The following is a 20,572-nucleotide window of genomic DNA, read 5'->3' on the forward strand; positions in this document are numbered from 1 at the left end:
GATGAACTGGATCAGTGGCAGAGCTCAAAGGGCCATAGTGAATGAAGATACCTCTGGTCACTAGTTTTGTTCCCCAGGGCTTCATAGTTACCAAAGGTGGACTTGACAGCTAAGCCTTATAGATTTTGGAGTTGTTGAAAGCTCAGTGAGCATTAACCAGTATCAAAATGATGTATGTTTGCTCCCTCTGGCATGCTTTCCTGTTTGCAGGGTGAAGATAGGCAAGCTATCAGAATTTCTTACCACCTCTTTTCATACGCATCTGAGCTTTCTGGATCCAGACTGTGACGTAAAACTGTTTGATGACCCTAACGAAGGCTGTTGTAGCCCTGACAGTGAATATGGAGGCTATCCAGCAGATTTCTGTGAAAAAGGTAGTAGTTTTCTCACTTTTTTTTTTTTCTCTGTAAAGTTCTGTCAGTTAGAGCCTGGGTTTGCCTTACTATGCAGAATCTAATTTGTGCACAGTTGATAGTCACTCAGGTTTCTCGTGCTTCAGCCTGAGAACAGTACAAGCATGACTTAGTTTGGAGAAGGAGTTTGTGTATATTCTTCCCACATTCTTGGTGTGGCATTGACCGGTAATTGCTGTGGGAAAACTGAGTCTGAGGAATCAGCAGTTTGGGTTTGTGTGAAAGATGCTAGAGGAAGGTAGAGAGTGTGAGGAATCATACAAGTTTGTATGGAAGAGCTGGTCTTTAGACTACCAGCAAGAGAAAAAACGTTTTGATCCTTTTCAAAGGGAAAAACAATTTCTAAATTTATCTGTTTAAGAAGTATCAAAAACTGTTTAGTTTTTATTTTCTTTCCATTTTTTTTCAGCTTAAGAGTCTCTTGCTTATGATATTCTTACATTTTTGCATGCCTTTCTATATAAACAGGAACAGAATGGTGTGTAATGAAAAAGAAAGTGCTGATAATTTATATGTTTTTTTATATTTAATGCTCCTTTTCTTTTATGTATTTCTCACTAGAAAGCCAGGATGAGCTGGATCAGTATATAAATGATATCCTGCAGAGTACAGCACTGAAGTCATACCTGCCTCCAACTTCCAAGACTGCTAATCAACCACCCAGGTTCAGTGCAAACCATTCCACTCAAGAGATACTGTCAATAATGGCCAAGGCAAAGGGTTTGGAGATTCCAGGTATTTCTCCCTAGTATTGGTTTTGGGTGCTAAAAGGGGTAAACTCAAGTATTTCCAAACTCTGCTATTTGAAAAAAGCTAGTGACTCAAGTGTGTTGTAGTTATCAAGAAATAAAAATGAGTCTGAATTTGTTGCTCTGTAGTGTTCCCATGGTATCCCATGTCACGGCGTGTGGATAAATAACTTGCAGTGAATCAAATTTAATGTTACGAAAACGAGTTGATTGGATAGAATTTTAGAACCTGAGTCAGTGAATTCTCTTATGTATTTTTTTGTCATTGTACAAAGGCAGACAAAATGCACGTTCTTATTTTAGTGAAGCTGTGGTGAAATGAAATGTTTCACTGAAATGGCAGAAAACAAAAGTACTCTCTAAATTTCTAAGAACGTATAGTGTAGAGAGGGAAAACAGTATTCCTAATAATGTTACATTACTGTTAGACTGATGAGAGGACTCTCACCCAAATAATTCCTTGACTGAATTTGTAAGTGGATTCCAGCACACAGTGTTTTACATGTAGGTATGTAGTGTCCAATGTCCAGGTTAAGGGCAGCCTTACCCTAACCAGGGTTAAGGCAAGGCTTCCCTTAACTTTAGTGTATATTAATAAACCTTCAAGCTTCTTTTGTTTCTGTTGTTTTTACCTGCTACAATTGCTTTATGTAGGTGTTTTTACTTTTTGCGTTACTGAAATGGGTGATTTTCAGTTGTTGTTGTTGTCACTGGCTTTTCTTTCCAGCTGTTTCCATGTCTCTTCCGACTAAAGTTCTGAACACGCACCGGAAGTCTCTGAATCTTGTTGATACTCCCCTTTCCTTTGACAGAAAGGTAAACTGTGGGATTTTTTATGCTGTTTGTGTTTTTAACACTTAATATTATGACCTTCTCTGTCATTACTAGCCAAGTTATATGCTGGTTGTCATTTTTGTTAACTTCACAGGCAACCCATTCTGTCTGGGGTGATGGAAAGTTAATTCCATCAGTTTGTTGGTTTGCTTGTTTGTTTTGTGGTGGTGGTGTTTTTGCTGGGAGTTTTTTATTTGATTGTTTTTGTTTTTTGTTAAACAGACATTATCACATGGAATTTTTTAATAGGGTGTGTAAAGAAAAGTAATATAATAGGTGCTTGTTTTTAAGGGCCAAGGCTTATATCATCATCTTTGGTCCTAGTTGAATTCACAAACGGAAAAATAGGATATTCATAACCTTTAGAAATATTCTTCAAGAAATGGTGTTTATAGTAATTTCTGTTCAGGAGGATAGTATGTGAAAGGACAGATCGTAGAATCATAGAATGGTTTGGGTTGGAAGGGGCCTTAAAGATCATCTAATTCCAACCCCTGATGTCCTAAGGCACCAGTTAAATACCACTGGAAGCCATGAAGGATGGGTTTGTGCTGGGCATTTGTTCTCTCCTAGTATGTGAGCAGCTGCTGGAAGCAGTTACGTGAGGTTGTATCCAGCCTGCTGGAGGATTCTGCTCTAGAGGCTGTGTCTGTGGAAGTGGTATTTTAGGACCATACATACTGCTGATAGCTTGTTAAATGAAACTTCTCTTCATCTGAGAACTCAGTGCTGTATTGCATCATCTGACTAGTTAACATGCTAGCTTCAAAAGCTTGGAAAACTTATGATGGCAACATCTGCATTCCTAAAGCACCACGTATATACTGATTAGAGACAGAACTTTAAATGATTTCAACCAAAAATAAAAGTAGTACCATTCTGCTTCTGTGTCTTTGCAAGTAGCAGTGTATGACAAGACAGGAAAAGCATGCAAATAATTTTGTTTCTTTATTTTATGAAGTATTTGTTTGTTTTGTTTTTTCAAAAAATAACTTTTCTTGTTAAGTCAACCAAAACTAGAGACAAAAGTTCCATTCTGGGTGTTGTGTTTCTGGGGATCAGCCTCCTTTTCATGCCTGAAGTAATGTGACAGGAACTACATGATATATCTATAGTCCAAGTGCAGAGTTATGTTGCATGTTTGTTGTGTTCTATAATGGAAAACTACAGTTTGAATTTGATCTCCTCTTTTTTTTCAATACTTACTCAATTTTCAACCCTCTTTGTTATTAGGACTCTGAAAATGTTTTGAACCTACCTAAAGATGCTCACGGTGATTTGGATTGCAGGAAACTTGTTGAGCATCTGAACGAATGCCCAACACTTCATGATCAAGCAGATATTTTATACCTCTTGCATATAGTCAAGTGAGTTATCCAAATATAAACTTCAGCTTCTTTAAGTTTGGTTGCAGCTATTTCATAGAATTATAGAATGGCTTGGCTTAGAAGAGATCTCTTAAAGATCTCTTTAAGTTCCAACCCCCCTGCCATGGGCAGAGATACCACCCACTAGATCAGGTTGGCCAAGGCCCCAGTATTTGATTTTTCTTGTGCAAGAGCTTGCCAGTGTTCAGGGTAGTGTTTGGAGGGGACAGGTTAAAATACTTCTTGCTTTAACGGGAATATTTTCAGTTATCTTGACTACATAAATAATTTGCATAAATAAAAAAAATGCTTGTGCAAATTTCAAGGCTGATTGGCACGCAATTGTGCATACATACAGGCTCTTAAGCACTCCAGTGAAATGTATAAATCCTTTACATGAATAAGAACACCCCTTGCTGTATTTGTGGCACTTAATTAAGTTCTCAAAGCTTTGGTGTGGTTTTTATACACAAGGACGGAAGTGGAGGGATACTTAATCTTGTCATTCTCTAACTAAAGCACAGATGCAGCTTTAATGAGTAGTCGCTATTTTTTCCTCTAATCCTTGCATGCTTAAGTACATCATTGGCTAAAACTCAGTGCTCTTCAAAGTGTTTCTGGGAACAGTTTAACCCGAGCTACTAGGGTTAGTAAACAGCTGCTCATTAAATAGGTTTGATGAGAACAAAATGCAAATACAGACCAACAGAGTCATATTCTTACTGGGATTTTTCTTTTCTCTGTGCAGGAGAATACAGCTAGAATCTGGCAGAAAAATAGCTTAAGGGTGCAAAGACATGCATTTATTGATCACAGATGGTCTTCCATAGTGTTACGGAGATTGCGTTTTCGTTTATTTTAGTCTTTCTCCTGTGAGGGTCTCTTCTTTGATCTTGTTTTCCTAAGCAAAATGTTTAGTAGCCTCTCTTGAAGATTAAAGGAGATCCTGAAAAACTACCTTTTTTTGTTGTTGTTGTTTAACTACGTAAAAGACATTTAATTTCCTGTTCTAGATTTGTTTAAACACTGATATCTCTCTTGGACTCTGGTGAACTCTGTCCCTCTAACAGGAGCTGAAAGGTCATTCTGTGGTGCTTCAAAACATTGTCAACAAGAAGTGCCTTTTTTTCCATAATGCAGTGAATTTCAAAACCAGGAGAGGACCAGAAATCTCCTTTGATTTATCAGCGTGGAAATCTAATTAGTAGATAAGAAAGAGGCAGGGCACAAAAACTCAGAGGTCCCTGAAGCGTGTGAAAAAATGGGTGCAGTCTTCAGCAGTACTGAAGAAAGTGATGAATTTTGCTCCTGAGGAACAACCTATGGAGTGTTCCTTTAGCAAACTACCTGCATGCATGCTCAGTTTGAAGTCTGATGGGAAATCCTTTGGGTGGTTGCTTTGAAGTCACGGTCTTACGGCTAAGTGTTCTAGCTAATATGAGAGTTGCTGTCACAAAAGGTCTCCTGATCTCTGGTGAAGGGCCCCCATGTCCCGTGTACTTAAATCTGTCACCAAAATGAGCAATTCAATCAAAATCAGGCTGCTTGTTGTGTGGTAAGATGAAGCGATGTAGTACTGTTAGTTTCCTGTTTCCTCTCTCTGTCCTTCATAGGAGAGCCCTTAGAAATCTGCTTGTTTTGTCTAATGAAAATTACCTTCTGTTTTCCGGCAGAGGCCCTGACTGGGATACGGAGCTGAACGGACAATATGGGGTCACTGTTCATTGCCTGCTCAACGAGCTCTACAGAAAGGCAGGCCTCAATCAGGAGTGGGGGTTAATCCGTTATATTTCTGGTATACTTAAAAAGAGAGTGGAAGTCCTGGCAGAGGTATGAAATATAAACAGTGCTGGTTCAGTTTCCTGCCTGGAAAGGGAGATAAGGCTACCAATATGAAGCAAAAGTGCCTGTGGGGCTTGTGCTTGCCTTCTTCTAGGTCTTTACAACATACCTAGTGCAGTATTTTTCAGTAAAAGTTGTTGTTTTTCTGATCTAAAATCTTACTGCAGCATCTTTACCTTTCATCCATACTGAGAACTGTGCTAGTGTTGGAATGGATTGAGGTTGTCAAACTGCAAATGATTGCGAAGGCTTTGTTTAATCTCTGCTTATCTGAGAAGCTTAACTACGTGCTTTGAAAGTTGTAGTGGTCGCTGGCAATCGCTTGTTGCTGTTGTCGTAGCATAAACACTTTTGGAGCACCAGTGTGTTATGGTGCCAGAGATTATGCAAAAACATGATCTGGTAATTCCTGTCCCGTTGGGCAGGCAGTCTGTAGTGCGAGTGGCTGCAGGTGTACAGAGGCACTAGGATATTTGGGAATACTTAAGATTAGCAAGGAAGATCCATTTTAAGGGCGCAGATTTCATTTTGACCATTACAAAAACATTTCCTCTCTGCTGTTTTAAGTACAGCAATTTGTATGTAACGCTGTTATTTCCAATTAACTCTTTCTCTAATTCCTGTCCATTTTCAAAGCTCTGATAGCCATACCTATACCAGGGAGCAATTTGTGATAGTCACCCTGCGTGGTACTTCATTAGGTACCTTTTCTATCCTCAAGACATGAAGGATGAGCAGTACAGACATGCTCACAGAAAACTATGTATGATAATTTTCAAAGATGTTGGTGAAGAACTGTGGAGGATGAGAGTAGAGGTGATTTGTAGTAGTGATTTTGTTCCACGGTGAGGGAAGGAAAACAGACTTAAGGAAATCAGAAGAACACAGGTCAGTGAGCTGTTTGTTTCAGGATGCTAAAAATTAAAAACCTACTTTTGTAGGAAGTACACATAAAAGAGTAAAACACTGGTACTGGAGGAAGCATCTATTTCAGGGTGCGCAATTTGGAAATGTGATGTAATTTTTTGTTTTAATTTATTTTGTTTTAAAGAGAGATACTAGTATACAGGATATACATGTATATAGATATATACATGTATTAGCTATATATAAATATTATATAATATATATATAGCTAATATTGCCAAGCTTTCCGTTAATGTATTTTTTGGGTCTTAAATAAAAATCAAATGTTTATCTTCTAAGTCCTTTACTGATCTTCCAGCCCCACTGGAGTACATAATCTTTATGCTGCTGATTTCAGTGTGAGCAAGCAGGCTTTCAGCCTACGCAGTCTCATAGCCCTGCTGACATCAGGGGATCTTTGGCAAGTGGTTAACAGCATTCTGCTGGATCTGCACATCTGGTAGTTAATAGAAATGCACCTAAAATTGCTAAAGAAACAATTCATTTTCTGGAATTAAAAGCTGTATCACTTTTGCATGACTCAGAGAAAGGTCTCTTGTTTCCTGTCACATCATGATAGGCGTGCACAGACCTCCTGTCACACCACAAGCAACTTACTGTGGGCCTGCCACCGGAACCCCGTGAGAAAATCATTACCAAGTAAGTTGGAGCTCAGTCTCAGTAGAAGCAGCCTGCCTTTCTGCATCTTGCTGGTACCATTCTGCTGCTATCATCTTGTTTTAAAAGTTACTTCTCAACTTCAGAAAGGATTGCAGCCACCAAGACAGAAAAGCCTGTAGTGCAAAGATGTTTCTGGGTGACTTGCTTCCGGAGCACGTTCACAAAGTCAACAGCAGGAGCCTGAGTTGACTGCTAACTGTGGTTTGCCTTCTTGCAGCCCCCTGCCACCTGAGGAGCTCACAGATCTTATTTACGAAGCCAGTGGCCAAGACATCAGTATTGCTGTCCTGACACAGGTAAGTAGCATGGGGAAAAAAAGTTCTTTAAGCTGTGCCCAGTGCGATGCCAGTGTTCTGCTGTGACTGGGAAAGCTAAGAGGACCCACTTTGAATAGCTGCCTTTATGGATTTGTCCTTACAGGAAATAATTATGTACTTGGCAATGTACGTTCGGTCACAGCCTAGTCTTTTCATGGAGATGCTCAGGCTCCGCATCGGTCTGATAATTCAGGTGATGGCCACTGAGCTGGCTCGGAGTCTGAAATGCTCTGGTAAGTGTAATTTTATCATGGGAGATACTTGTGGCATTATTTCTGCTTCACCTTAGTCGTCATTTTTTCATTTATGTGTTAAATTCTTCATTCAACATATACAATTAATAACTTTGAAAATAACTTCCCTTTTTGACTTAATTAAAGATTCCTGCCTTTCCTTTCCCCCTACGTTGTCAATATGGAGTAGATAGTAAGTACTTAAGCCCTCTGACTTCCAGTATGTGTTTGAGGTGCTGATCATCAAATTGTATGCATGTGTATTTAGGGATCCAATGCTGTTAATTTCAACAAGGATTAGGATCCTGGTTATCTTCTGAACAAAGAACAACTAATGTGATACCTGAAAAAAACATTGAAGATTTTTCCACATCAGAGGAGTTTAAAGGGGTCAAAAGGCAAGAAGAAACCATCATCAGAAGTGATCAAGTTAATGTGATGAATATGTAGTGTCAAATGCTGACGTTTAGGGGCATGATCTGGACCATATTTTTCTGGCTTAGCTCATCACTGTTTCTAATGTACTCATACACCTCAAAGGGGAGAACTTCATGAGTCGTATTTTAAAGGGTGCCCACTTTGGACACTGCTGCTCCCTTTGACAACAGGTTGGACCAGATGATCTTAGAGGCCTTTTCCAACCTAAATGATTCTATGTTTCTATGAAAATCAGGTGGATACCTGCCTTTGAGGAAGTGGCAGGTTTGTCTCTTAGGAGAAGTTGATAAATGTAGCTAAGAGATTTTTTGGCATAACCCTGTTTCTCTATGAGGAGTACACAGAAAACCCTATTTCCCCCAAAGCTGAAGCTGAGTACCAGAAGCTGCTGCATTCACTGCTCAATGCCTCTTTTTCCAGTGCTCCTTTAGTTATTTCTTTGTACATTGCTCTCAGCTTCATTGCTGCCTTTTCCATGCTCCCCTGTGAGAGACTTGTCTGTGTGCACATGTGCGCTCATGTGTATGTATGTGCTTTTTCTCTCTCACTTACAAGCACGATCCTTTAATCAAATAAAACACAAGCCTTCCATTTGCATGCTGTTCTTTATGGAACAACTCTAGCTCTGTAATTTAGATCTATGTGATCTGCTTTGGGGAGATGGCTGTAGTGATTTTTCAAGCAATCTTGCTCTGTGAAGGAGCAACTGCTTTCTCATCATAAGCTTCAGTGAGATTTCACACAACCTGCACAGGCTGTTCAGTAATGCAAATAGAGTCATCTCCATGCAGTGTTTGTTGTTTAGTCTTGAAATTTATTTTCTTTGAAATGACAACATATTAATTTTCTTTGTAAAGGAAGCATTAGCTACAAAAATAAATGTGGTGGGGACCCCATTCAGCCAGCAGTTCAGTTAGGAAAACGATTTGTAAATCAGCTTATAGTAATGTTTGTTGATGGTTGTTTTTAAACTAGGTGAAGAAGCTTCAGAGAGTTTGATGAATCTAAGCCCCTTTGATATGAAAAATCTCCTACATCATATTCTCAGTGGAAAAGAGTTTGGTGTGGAAAGAAGCTGTAAGTTGTCCGTATGTTAAGTGAGTGCTGTAAATATAGAGTTAGATCATCGTATAAGCAAGGTTATACTCTCAGTGCATGTAAAACAGAAGTACTGGTAATGTATTAAACATACTTGTGTATGTTAGCTGATGAGGGATAAAAAAAACAAACACACACATGATGGAAACTATCCTGCACTTGCCTCAAGATTGTATCAGGCAAACTTTTAAAATGAAGAAATTTTGAGTGAAGACCATAAAAGGGCATATCCAGCCTGCCTTCAAGGAGTATGTCTGATGCCCTGAGTTCCCAGCTGGCCCTTCTGCTGGTTCCCGGGTTTGTTCTTAAGCCCTCACAGACTCATTGTGACTCCAATGTCATTTGATGCTGTGATTGTTCAGTGTCTTGGAAGATCAGGCCCCAATATCCAGCTGTGGGTCTACCACCTGGCTTGATGCAATCAGGCTTGAACTATTGATGTGATTTGAAAGGATGCTGTCAAAAAGAGCATTGCGTGCTTATGAAAGGACATGCTTTTATCTGCCACCTCTAGATACAACTTCGTATGTTTTCCTACCTATATAATTTTTAAAATGTCCATTTGCCTCTTCTAGTGCGACCTATGGATTCCTCTTCATCTAGCCCTGCAATTTCTATTCATGAGATGGGGCATTCTGGAGCAACCAAAACAGGAAGAAGTGGTATTACTAAACTGAAGAGCGAGATGAAGCAGGTGAGGGTTTTCCGTCAATGCTCATCAGAAAATGCAGGTACTCTGGAGCTGTGTTAGGTCAGATTTTTGTGTATGCATTTTGGGAGACTGTTTTTAGTGCTGATTAAGTTAATGGTAAATCACAGAAGTTTCCAAACATCCTTTGTTTTAAAGCTGATAGAAAGCATGAAGGGGACGTTTCCTCCCAAACTGTAGTTCCTTTTTTGTTCTTTTTCACATGATGCATATAGAAGTTGAGCAAGCACTAATGCATTCGTGGCATCTAAGGCAAAGTCATGACCAGATAAAAGGCATATATGAGAATGAAGTATTTTATATTAGAAACGTTTCAAAATCACCCTCTCTGCTGAGAGCTTAATAAGCAAGTCTTGCATTTACTGTGAGGCCATCTCTAAGTTTCTAAGAAAGTGTGTTGTGTTCACCTTGATTGTATGAAACAAGTTTGCTTGTTAAGCTACTGGAGAGGAGTGGAATTTCTGTATGAGCTTGACATAAGGCATTTGATGCTGACATAAAGGTAAGTTAATAATTCTCTTTGTTATACAGTCAATCAGGGAAGTGAGGGTGCCTGCAAAACGTGTGGTTTGTGTCTCATGAGATCTGGTCGCGGTGTTTGAGCCGTGCTGGTGCCTTAGTGTTACTGTTGCCTTGTCCCCTCCATTGGTACAGCTGTGTCTGTGAAAACGCTGCTGAGTGCTTAGTGCAGGCTCCAAAGTGGCCTTAGTAACTCAGTTTGAGCATGGCTGTTGGTCTTACAGCCGACTGTGGATGCCTGACTTCAGAGCCTTTCCCAGAAGGAAGGGGCACTGGGCACTAGGCGGCAGCATTATTTTATTTTAAATACACAGGCAGGCCTGAGCTGAATCCCTGTGCAGTTTAAGGCTGAAAAGGTATTTCCTTGCACTGTTTTTGCATTAGATGGAAACATTTTTTGCACAGATGAGGAGAGTTGGCTGTTCTTACTTTTTTATTCCCCCCACCCGTCCATTCATGGTGCTTCCTGCCTGATCTCACTGCACTCTCTACATAATTTGCCAAATACCAATTTTAGGTCATGCTGGGTTGGGGGTGAGGACAATCAGCTTTGTGTCAGGAAGGACACTTCTAATACTTACACCAACATTGCTTTACACCAGAGCTTGTGTGCTGAGCAGCTGCAGCTTGTTCTTGTTTACTGCTGATGTCTCTAGAGTCTGAAAACCAAGACTTCGCCTAGGTCTGAACCATTAACACTAATTAAAGGGCATGGCTTGGGAGGGGACAGCTACAGGAAAGTGCTCAGTGTGGAAAGGGGTGCATCCATGTTCCTGTGAAAGCTCTGCTTTGCAGCTCACTGCTCAACACTGCTGACCCCGCTGGCATCCTGCAGGCTTTCTGCAGCACGATGGCCTCACGCTGCAAAGAGAAACTGACATAACGAGTGGAGAATGGTAGTGGGGAGCTTGGGTTCTTTTGTTTTGTTTTGTGTTTTGTTTTCTGACCCTGAATTGCAGAAAAACATCAGCATGCTCCTTAGCTGTGGTGGTTGGTGTTTGCCATGCCGTGGTGACCCTGGCCATCAGACGTGGCTGTCCCAAAGTCAGCTGAGGTGCGGCGCTGCAGGAGGCTAGAGCCTGCCATGGTTTTCCCCTGAGTACCTGAGCTTATTCCCTGCTCCTCGTCTTTGCACAGATGGGTTACTTAACCTTGTTTGCGTCCTGTTGTGTCGTGGCTGTCTGTCTGACCTGCTGGTGTCTGTTTTTGTTTTGTAGTTCTTTCATGAGAGCCACTCCATGTCAAGCAGCATGTTCGCTTCCACGGTAAAACACCACCTGCAGCTCTGTGTGTATGCGTGTGCAGGAACCTTGGCTCTGAACACCTGCAGCTGCTTCTGTGTGAAAGCTTGTTGTAAAACCCTACCTCTTCGTTTAGCTCATCTTCACTGGGAGCCCGTTCTCATCAGTAATCTGTTAATAGTCTCATTTAGATCCACTTAGTTCTTCTGAAGGTTAAGTAGTCGTAGCAGATAAAGCACTGTTGCAGATTTAGTTACTTGATTATATTACAGGTGTCATCAGTATTTAACAGTAATGTACCATTTTTGCTGGCAGTTTCTGGCCAGTAATGAAACCAGATTGCTGAGGCAGGGGTTTTACAGGCCTGGGTGTCTCCTCAGGCTGTCACGTTCTTTCAAGGCAGAGAATTGTAGCCCTTCTTCAGCTCTCGCTGTTAAGAAAAGAGATAATTGTTTAAATATTTTACCAGCAGAAACCTCAGCAGTTTAAAGTCTGAGGCTCCGAATCTGTCATCAGGAGACAGAAGGCTTGCAGCTACGCCTGCACCTTGAACTGGCAGCTGTGATGAGAGGATCTCTGTGCCTGGAGACTTGCTGTCACTGGCACACCACTCAGGTGCCCTAAATACACCATTACAGAGCACCCCCAGGTGCACGTTCCCCTGGCCCCATGGCCAGGCCTGACAACTGCCAGATTGCTGCTGCCTCACTTGTCCCACATCCCAGTGTAGAACTGAAGCCTGTTTGACTCACATGCATGGAAGTGTTCAGTGAGAACTTGCCTGTCTGAACCACCTGAGTAGCCAGAGTAATTACTGCGTGCAGATGGATTTCTCTGCTTTGGCACAGACCCTCCTGCATCCCCTTGCTCTGCTAAACAGCGTGGAGGAGATTCTGACTATCTGAGTCAGCATGAAGTAAAGGAATAGGGTGCATCAGACCATCAAGGGAACATCATCCATCTGTCACTGACACCAACAGGAGAGAGAATAGACTTTGTTTTCATTTTCTTTTTGCAGAGCTTGGCTGTGTGGGGTCACTGAGCCTCTCCTTTGCAAACTTGTACTTTTTGGTCTTATTTCCCACTTTCCCCAGTACTTTGTTTAGGCAGTTCCTTACTTAAGAGAGGATGGGGTTTGAGAACGGGCTGTCAGTGAAGTCCTCTTTGGGCTGAAAGTAATGGGTGTGACAGTGAGAATGTGCCACAACTTGGAAGAAGATTTGCTGCCTAATTTAGTCTCCAAGGCTGGTAGAGCAAAATAGAACAACAGTGACAGTGAAGGAAACAAGGTGGCTACTTACGGAGAGGTGGGCATGGTAATTAAATGACCACACAAAGTCAGTTTTTAATCAACACACATTAATGGAGCTATTTGCATGGAGGACCTCACATCCCTGAGCCTGAAGTCCAAATCAGACCAGCCAGTGAATTCCACCATCTGGTGGAGCAGTGACACTGCCCTGCCCTTCAACTGGTACTTGTCAGAGCAGTCATGCCTTGTATTGAAACAAGCAGTGAAGTTTACTGATTTATCCCTTGTTGAACTGCTTGCTTATTTCGTTGAGAAACGACTGAAGTACTGGAGAAGTGAAGCTTGTTGTGGAAGGTAGAGAGGGATCAGTCCTTCTCCATCACCTTGTGTGAGGTCCTGGCCTGTGGTTTTCTTTCCTGGTCCTCAGCTAGCGTTGTAACAGAACAACATGTTCACAAGCAGAAGCACTTGTGGTGCTAGAAGGAAACTAACAAAAACCTTAATGTTTCTGACAGAGGGGCAGCACCCCGCCGTCTCCCACCAGCACTTCTCCGACGGGCTCCGACAGAGACATCAGCTGGGGGGACCGCAAAGGGCAGTGGCTGCGCAGGAGGAGGCTCGATGGTGCCATTAACAGAGTTCCTGTTGGCTTCTATGAGAAAGTGTGGAAGATCCTTCAGAAGGTAGGCTGACAGCTATGGAAGGCAGGAAGCAAAAAATATGTGTGGGAACATGGGAAGGTGATGGTTTAGGGGTATTGTGTTGCTGGTTAAACTTGATCTTCAGCTGGAAGACCAGTGGAAACTGGAGTTATTAGTAGGAACGTGTCTCCCAAACATATAAAGGCTCCACTAATGCAATTCCACATCTTAGTTTGAAAGTGTGTTTTTCTCTGAAAACACCAGAGATGCATTTTGGCTGAACAATTCTGTTTCACCACTGTTCTGCATTGCTTATGCAAGTTGTGGTCACTGCCACGGAGGGGCACTGTAATGCAGTGCACTTCACGTGCTCCAGCTGAAAAAGGCTGCAGGGAATGAGGTTGGAAACTTCACAGACTTTTCTAAAATGTCTTGAGATCTCTTGCTGGCTCTTCTGAGCCGCATGCCATTCTTGATGGTTTTTGTTTATTGTGTTTTGGTAGCACCTTGGAGAACAGGGGTGTGGAAATGTACTGAAACAGATCTCAGGGAAGGAAAAGAGGGGAATTAAGAATTTCTCTTTACTCCAAAGTGGTGAACCTGTTCTCCTTTGCTGGATGACAGACAGCATTTGGCAGCTTGCAAAACTGAGCTGTTCAAGCCTACACCGTTGCAAAGATGTGCATCACCAGCTTAGAGCACTCTTGGTTGTCTTAAAATCAGTTACTCTGAAGCTGGTATCAGCCAAGATGAGTCATATATGGCCAGTAGATTTGCTGATGGGATCTTTTAGTATGTTCAACATACGTTCAACAGTGAACATCACTTCTGTCGTGACCTACTGTAGTAGCTGGCAGTATTTAATGGTTTTCTGGCTATTAAAATTAATTATGCTTATTTAAAGTTATTTAAATATTTCTTACACTATGAACTGTTCACAAAAGGACTCTTCTTGATGTGCCCTTTTTCTTTATTTTTTATTTCTTATAACCTCAGGTACCCAGATGTGTCATTCCATAGCCTGCCTTCTCACCATTTGGGTTCTCTCACCCTTTTCTTCTATACCACTTGGTATTTCTAACACCACCTCTCTGCCAGTGTTTGTGGCCCATTTCCGAGCACCACAGCATGCTGACACGCTTGAGCTGAAGTGCCCTGGGTTTCCAACACTTAACTAAATGTTGTTTTAGTGAAAATGAGAAATACAGGTTCTCATTTTCATGGTTTGTTGTCGTGTTTTTGCATTATCTTTTATTTCTACATCCTTTCCACAGAAGGTTCTCATTGATTTGGCTTTGTCCTTTGTCTGCCCCTTCCTGTAGTGGCTCTCTAAGTACTTTCCTCCCCTTCAATAGCTAAAGTGGAATACAGAACACCACGCAGGTGTCACATAAGGTTATTTTTAACATTTGGCAGGCTACATAATAGCCTCTTGACTAAAGGTGAAATTTTAACAGGTTTTCTTTTCTTTTTTTTTTTTGTGGTAGATTTGGTGGTGTTTTCTTGGTGTTTTTGTTTGTTTAGCTTAAAATTTTTACATACAGGCTTGGATCAGAATTCACTCAGACTTAGTTGCAAGAACTATGATTTCTGTTCATTGTGGAAATGTTTCTTGTTTCAGTGCCACGGTTTGTCCATTGATGGGTACGTCCTTCCTTCTTCAACCACCAGAGAGGTACAGTAAAACACTGAGGATTTTCTAGCCACATGACTGAACATTGGGTATCACAGCATAAGATGCAGAGCAGGGCCAATGCTGCAGGACCTTTTTTAAAAACAGAAGTGGCTGCTACTCCAGGAGGGAGATGAGGTCTGGATCTTCCCTCCAGCACCCCTGCCAGCTTCACTGGGGCTGTGCAGATGAGTTTTTCTGCCAGCCAGGCCTGGGAGCGGGTGGGTTTTGAGGTAGGTTTGCCCCTTCGCTGTGCCCGCTGTCTGCATGCCTTCATGGCTTTACTTGGCTCTGGTGAGGCCGCACCTCGAGTACTGTGTTCAGTTTTGGGCCCCTCGCTACAAGGAGGACATCGAGGTTCTTGAGCGGGTCCAGAGAAGGGCGACAAAGCTGGTGAGGGGCCTGGAGAACAAGTCCTACGAGGAGCGGCTGAGGGAGCTGGGATTGTTCAGCCTGGAGAAGAGGAGGCTCAGGGGCGACCTTATTGCTCTCTACAGATACCTTAAAGGAGGCTGTAGCGAGGGGGGGGTTGGCCTGTTCTCCCACGTGCCTGGTGACAGGACGAGGGGGAATGGGCTTAAGTTGCGCCAGGGGAGTTTTAGGTTGGATATTAGGAATAACTTCTTTACTGAGAGGGTTGTGAGGCATTGGAACGGGCTGCCCAGGGAAGTGGTGGAGTCACCATCCCTGGAAGTCTTTAAAAGACGTTTAGATGTAGAGCTTAGGGATATGGTTTAGTGGGGACTGTTAGTGTTAGGTCAGAGGTTGGACTTGATGATCTTGAGGTCTCTTCCAACCTAGAAATTCTGTGATTCTGTGATTCTATGGCAGTAGTGTATTGCTCACACAGAGCACTGCCTGAAAAGGGGGTGGCTGGTTACAGTCATTCAGGCGGAGTAACAAAAAACCTCAGCTTTGTTGGAATAAAGTAGACACATTGCTTATTCCCCACCCCCATTTTTTTCAAATGCTGCCACTGCAGCCAATGTATTTTGGCATCACAGCCTCAAGAGTAAACACCAGTTGAGGATGATGGTTTCTCACCAAAGCTTTCACTCTTTAAATCCATAATCTTAACCTTTCTTTATAGTTTTTTTTTTTCCTCAGTTGGATTGCTGCTCTGCCTTTAGGCACTCTGGCAAGTTTTAAGTTCACAAATATGAAACAAACAACTCTTGCAAACAGAGATCTCTCAGCAGAAGAGAGATACTTGCATGCCTGAGACTTTTTTCATGTCAGGTTGCACCCAATTTGTCTCTGGCTTCCTCCTTTTCTGGTGGTAACAGCTGAAGAGAAGAGCTGGAATTTTCTGCCAAATTTAAACCTTCTTTTGCAGAATGGAGAGCTTTATTTATTCCTATTGTGTAGATAAATAAGCTTATATTTTTAGCCTGTCAGACCTAGACAGTATCTAATTTTGCTGTTTAAAGGAATCAAACTAAATGAGCACAAACCTCCTAGGGTGTCAGCATTTCACATGACATCCATACAGCTCTGCCAGCGAGAATTAGGCTGCTCTACAAACAATGTAGGTATTCGCCTGTGTGAAAGCGCATTCACGCTAAGCAGGTGGCTATTTTTAAATCTCCACAGTCATTTTGGTTTTGCGACTAACCTGCAGTGCCAGAAGGGTACTCGGAAGGCAAAATGTCCGAGACTGGCACATTAGAAGCAGAGAATTAGTTTGCAAGCTGAGTATCCGCAGTCCTGTGTGCAAGTGAAGTGTGTGTGTGATGGGTTGCAGGGCTGGAGCAGTTCTCTGGAAGTTGCATAACTGCGTGCAGGATCAGGGCCTAGCGACACAAAAAGTTTCTGTCAGTGCTAAAGCCATAAAAACATCTTGTTCACCTCAGTCGGGCTGCCCCCACGTGAGGAGAGGAGCATGTGTTTAAGTGCCTGGGGGATGTGTGTGGAGCTAGTCTTTTGGATCTGTGGGTTTTTAATTTCCATTTCCACTCTCACTCACCAGATGACCCCCTGCGAAATCAAGTTTGCTGTGCACGTGGAGTCGGTGCTGAACCACGTACCACAGCCCGAGTACCGGCAGCTCCTGGTGGAAGCGATTCTTGTCCTTACGTTCCTGTCTGACGTGGAGGTGAACAGCATCGGGGGAATCATCCACGTGGATCGAATAGTGCACATGGCCAACGACCTCTTTCTGCAGGAACTGGTGAGTGAGTCCAAGGGGCAGCCTTCACGTTTGAAATCTACTCCTCTATTCCTTCTTTGGTGTGTGGAGAATACGATTTTTTCCTTATGCCCCTACGAAGGAAAACCAAATCGCCTCAGTATCTTCTGGAAGTATATTTGGAAAACTAATTTAAGAATTGTGGGAGATTTAGTGGGGATAAAATCATAGCTGCTAACAAGCTCTGAAATAAGTGGGCAGATGGAAGAGAACTTTCGCTTTACCAAAGCACTGCACGAGCCACTCTGAGGAGAAGCATTCAGTCCTCCATCAGCAGAAAGTCAAGAAAAGCTGTGCAGGTACAGCTGCCAGAAACAGAACAGCTCGGAGACAACGCTGTGTACGTGCCAGACAGTAAGGCAGAGAACAAGTTCACGTCCAGGTTAGCTGCTTTTAGCTCTACCTAATTATAGAAGAGTATTGTGAAAGCAGAGTGTGAAGCATTAGAATTATCAATATTTAAGTATTTAAAAAAAGGACAAGATTTGTGAAGCTAGATGTTCCTTGTTTACTTAGGCTGATCCAGCTAAGTCGTGTGTATCCTGTAACAATCCCAGTAAGGGTTTTAATGAGGGAACGGAGCTGTGCCTTCAGCACGAATGTAAAATCATCATGAGGCCTTTCCTTCTTTTTTCCCCAATACATAAGCATAAATGCCTAACGTTCCCTACTTCTTTTTCTGTGTGTGTCTTTTCAGAAATCGTTTGGAGCTACTGGTGGTATCTTGGAGAAAGACATAGCCACAGGAATTTGCCACTTTTTTTACGACAGCGCTCCAAGCGGGGCCTATGGGACTATGACATACCTGACAAAAGCCATAATTATTTATTTACAGGATTTCCTGCCTAGCACAGGCTGTGTGATGCAATAAGCAGTGTCTCAGGAGGGAGAAAAGGCTAGGAAGCTTTTCCTCCCCGTTTCGCTGCCTCAAACCTCTTGTTTAGTTGCTGCATGTGTGTGTGCCATACACTACCTCAGCACTTCATGCGAAACATCATGGTATGTGCATGCCTGCCTGCGGGGGACAGGTAGGTGGAATGTGGCCTACTTTTAAGGGAGGGTGTGAGAAATAACAAATAATTAAGCTCATTCTGCCCGAAGTGCATCAATGTAATTCATATTAAATTAGCAAGAATTAAACAGCTCTGCCAAGGGGAAAACAGATTACTCTGTGGAGATCAAAAGGCATAATAAAACGAGGGAGCTCTATCTCAGGCTTAAAGTCTCCCAAACAAGGGAAGTGATGGAATTCATTAATTTTTCCCCTGCTCTCTGTAAACGTACGTCGTTGTTGTGAATCACTAATGCAGTGTGAAACATCCAGGGAAATGTAAATTAGAGGAATAGGAATAACTGGAGGTAACCAGGTGGTATTTTTAATACACATTTACCCTGATTCTCATCTCGTTTGCACCTAGTTAGTACAGGGCTAGTGCCGCAGAGACAAATGTCTTACAATATCCTCTAATTTGAGATGATGGCCTTGCTCAGGAAGCTGCCTCTCTCTTTAATCTGAACAAAGTGGCTTCCTTCCCGGCATCCCCAGGGCTTCACAGGAAAATCTCAAGACTCCAGCTTCTCCAAGGTGACAGACAGTTTTATGCCTGTAATCCTTTTCTCTGAACGGAGAAAGATAAACCTCAGCCACCCGAGCACCCTTCCCAAGTCTCCTGATCCTTTCCCTTGCAAATAGCCTCAGAGTTGAGAATGGCATAATTGCCACCCTTCCAGCGCAGGGCGAGTTTATGGAAGGCTTTGATGTTTTTCTCTTTTTTTTTTTCCTTTGTTATTATTATTAATTTTTTTTAAAGGCACATTTGTCAGTCATGGTTAGGGATGGGCTCCCTGGTAGTCTTCTTCCAGACAGCTCCCAGGTTTGTGCCTGTGCCATGATGCTGTCCACTGAAAATAAGCTTCAGTGGCTGCTTGGAGCTGCTTTAAGGAGAGAGAGTAAGCGTGTGTCATGCAGGGAAATGGCTCTGTGGCCACTTCATCTGAAAACAGGTAGGCTGCTTCTGGAGTGGAAAACCCTGCTTCACCCCAGGCACCAGCTGCAATTTGCTGTGGTTTTATGCAGTTACCTGAAATACCTTGATGAAAGGAGGGAAATAAGCCTGTCTCAGTTGCTGGTTGCCAGCACCTGTGGTCCCAGGGAAGGCAGGCTTCAGGTGGCACAGCTACCATGGAGGCGCTGCTGCTGCTGCAGCATCTGGGCACTTGCTCAAGAGAGCCAAGGCAGAGCAACGAGTGTGGGAGGCTTCAGGAGGTGATTCGGATTTAGGAGAATTTGGCAGTCCAGGAGCTGCTTGCTGGATGCTCTGAGAGGCAAGAACTGTGTTAACCATCATGGGCACTGTGGACCTGTGGAGGGATAAGTGGCAAGGTACGGTTCAGCTACAACTAGTGCACACTTGGATGTGGAAGTCATTTTATTGGCATGGTACCTGTTTTTTGTTTTTTTTTTTCTTTTATTGTGCTTTTCCCCTGTTTTTGTATGCATTGTGAGAGATCACCTAGTGTGTTTCTCAGTAAATAAATCCTTTGGTTTAAACATATGGATGTAACAGTGCAGATCTTGAGCACACCAAGTCACTAAAGCAATGGTTCAGAGCCTAGAGCAAAACAAACACCTCTTAACTCTTTTTTTTTTTTAAAACAAGTGTCTTTGATTTAAAATTCATAGTATGACCTCAATTACCATACATTTATTATCACTGTGATCAATTACCACGTATTTCTATTCCAGGGAATAGAAATAAGTATGTGCATGTTTAGTCGCTCATCTGTTAATGTACAAAATACTTCTGGAAAAGCATTTCATATTTCATTGACTAAAAATAAGATGTAGGAATGACGGCACTCTATGAAGCTTGGACTGCTATTGTATCTGTAATGATACATTATTAGGAAGGGTGCTATAGCTTTTTTTTTTCCTTTGCATTTTCAAAACTGTTACTAAATTAAAAACTCCCTACTTACCTCATGGTTCAGTATTAAATTTTAAAGACTGGTTAGGCTGGAACTGTTTACTACCCAGAAAGCACTCTGCATACATTGTATTTAATAAGGATGAATTAAGGTAATGTCTTTTTTATAAAGTTCCTGATCTGGCTGCACTTTATATCGGTGTGTTGCTTTCAGAGTGTAATATGCGAGTGAGTCAGGTCCAGGAGTGAGGTGCAGGAAAGGGAGTATTGGCTCACAGGCTTGCAGCAGAGGAATACAAGGGGAGACACGGGACACTGGGCTCTGCCATCTTGCTGCTTTCCATAAAGTCAATTACAGAATTTATCAGTTTACTTGACAGAGAATTTATGCTCAACTGTATGCAAGATTATTTAGGTTCGGTAATACCAAACTTTGTTACTTCTGTGTTCTTATCCATCTCCTGGTTTTAAAGAAATGCAGTTCAACTACAGGCAAAAAGTGTTTTACTTCGTTATGTGTAGCCTACCAACTAGTACACTAGTAA

The 20,572-nt window shown here is 42.2% G+C and overlaps 1 protein-coding gene across 2 annotated transcripts in view; it reads left to right on the top strand.

The window, feature by feature from the left end:
* Window positions 1–19,655, top strand: part of PHKA2 (phosphorylase kinase regulatory subunit alpha 2) — a 40,720-nt gene extending 21,065 nt beyond the window's left edge. Inside the window, exons 18-32 of one of the 2 annotated variants that reach the window (XM_027448191.3) lie at window positions 211–374; window positions 975–1,148; window positions 1,890–1,978; window positions 3,230–3,363; window positions 5,037–5,193; window positions 6,692–6,771; window positions 7,010–7,088; window positions 7,213–7,342; window positions 8,756–8,857; window positions 9,454–9,572; window positions 11,324–11,371; window positions 13,115–13,282; window positions 14,862–14,915; window positions 16,882–17,082; window positions 17,798–19,655. In XM_027448191.3, the coding sequence (XP_027303992.1) occupies window positions 211–374; window positions 975–1,148; window positions 1,890–1,978; window positions 3,230–3,363; window positions 5,037–5,193; window positions 6,692–6,771; window positions 7,010–7,088; window positions 7,213–7,342; window positions 8,756–8,857; window positions 9,454–9,572; window positions 11,324–11,371; window positions 13,115–13,282; window positions 14,862–14,915; window positions 16,882–17,082; window positions 17,798–17,971 (1,873 nt within the window). In that variant the 3' untranslated portion in view covers window positions 17,972–19,655. The remainder of the gene's footprint in view (window positions 1–210; window positions 375–974; window positions 1,149–1,889; window positions 1,979–3,229; window positions 3,364–5,036; window positions 5,194–6,691; window positions 6,772–7,009; window positions 7,089–7,212; window positions 7,343–8,755; window positions 8,858–9,453; window positions 9,573–11,323; window positions 11,372–13,114; window positions 13,283–14,861; window positions 14,916–16,881; window positions 17,083–17,797) is intronic. The other variant, XM_027448197.3, reaches the window with a different exon arrangement.
* Window positions 19,656–20,572: the final 917 nt, after the last annotated feature.

Source organism: Anas platyrhynchos, chromosome 1 (genome assembly GCF_047663525.1).
Source record: "Anas platyrhynchos isolate ZD024472 breed Pekin duck chromosome 1, IASCAAS_PekinDuck_T2T, whole genome shotgun sequence".
In the NCBI taxonomy this organism is placed as follows: domain Eukaryota; kingdom Metazoa; phylum Chordata; class Aves; order Anseriformes; family Anatidae; genus Anas; species Anas platyrhynchos.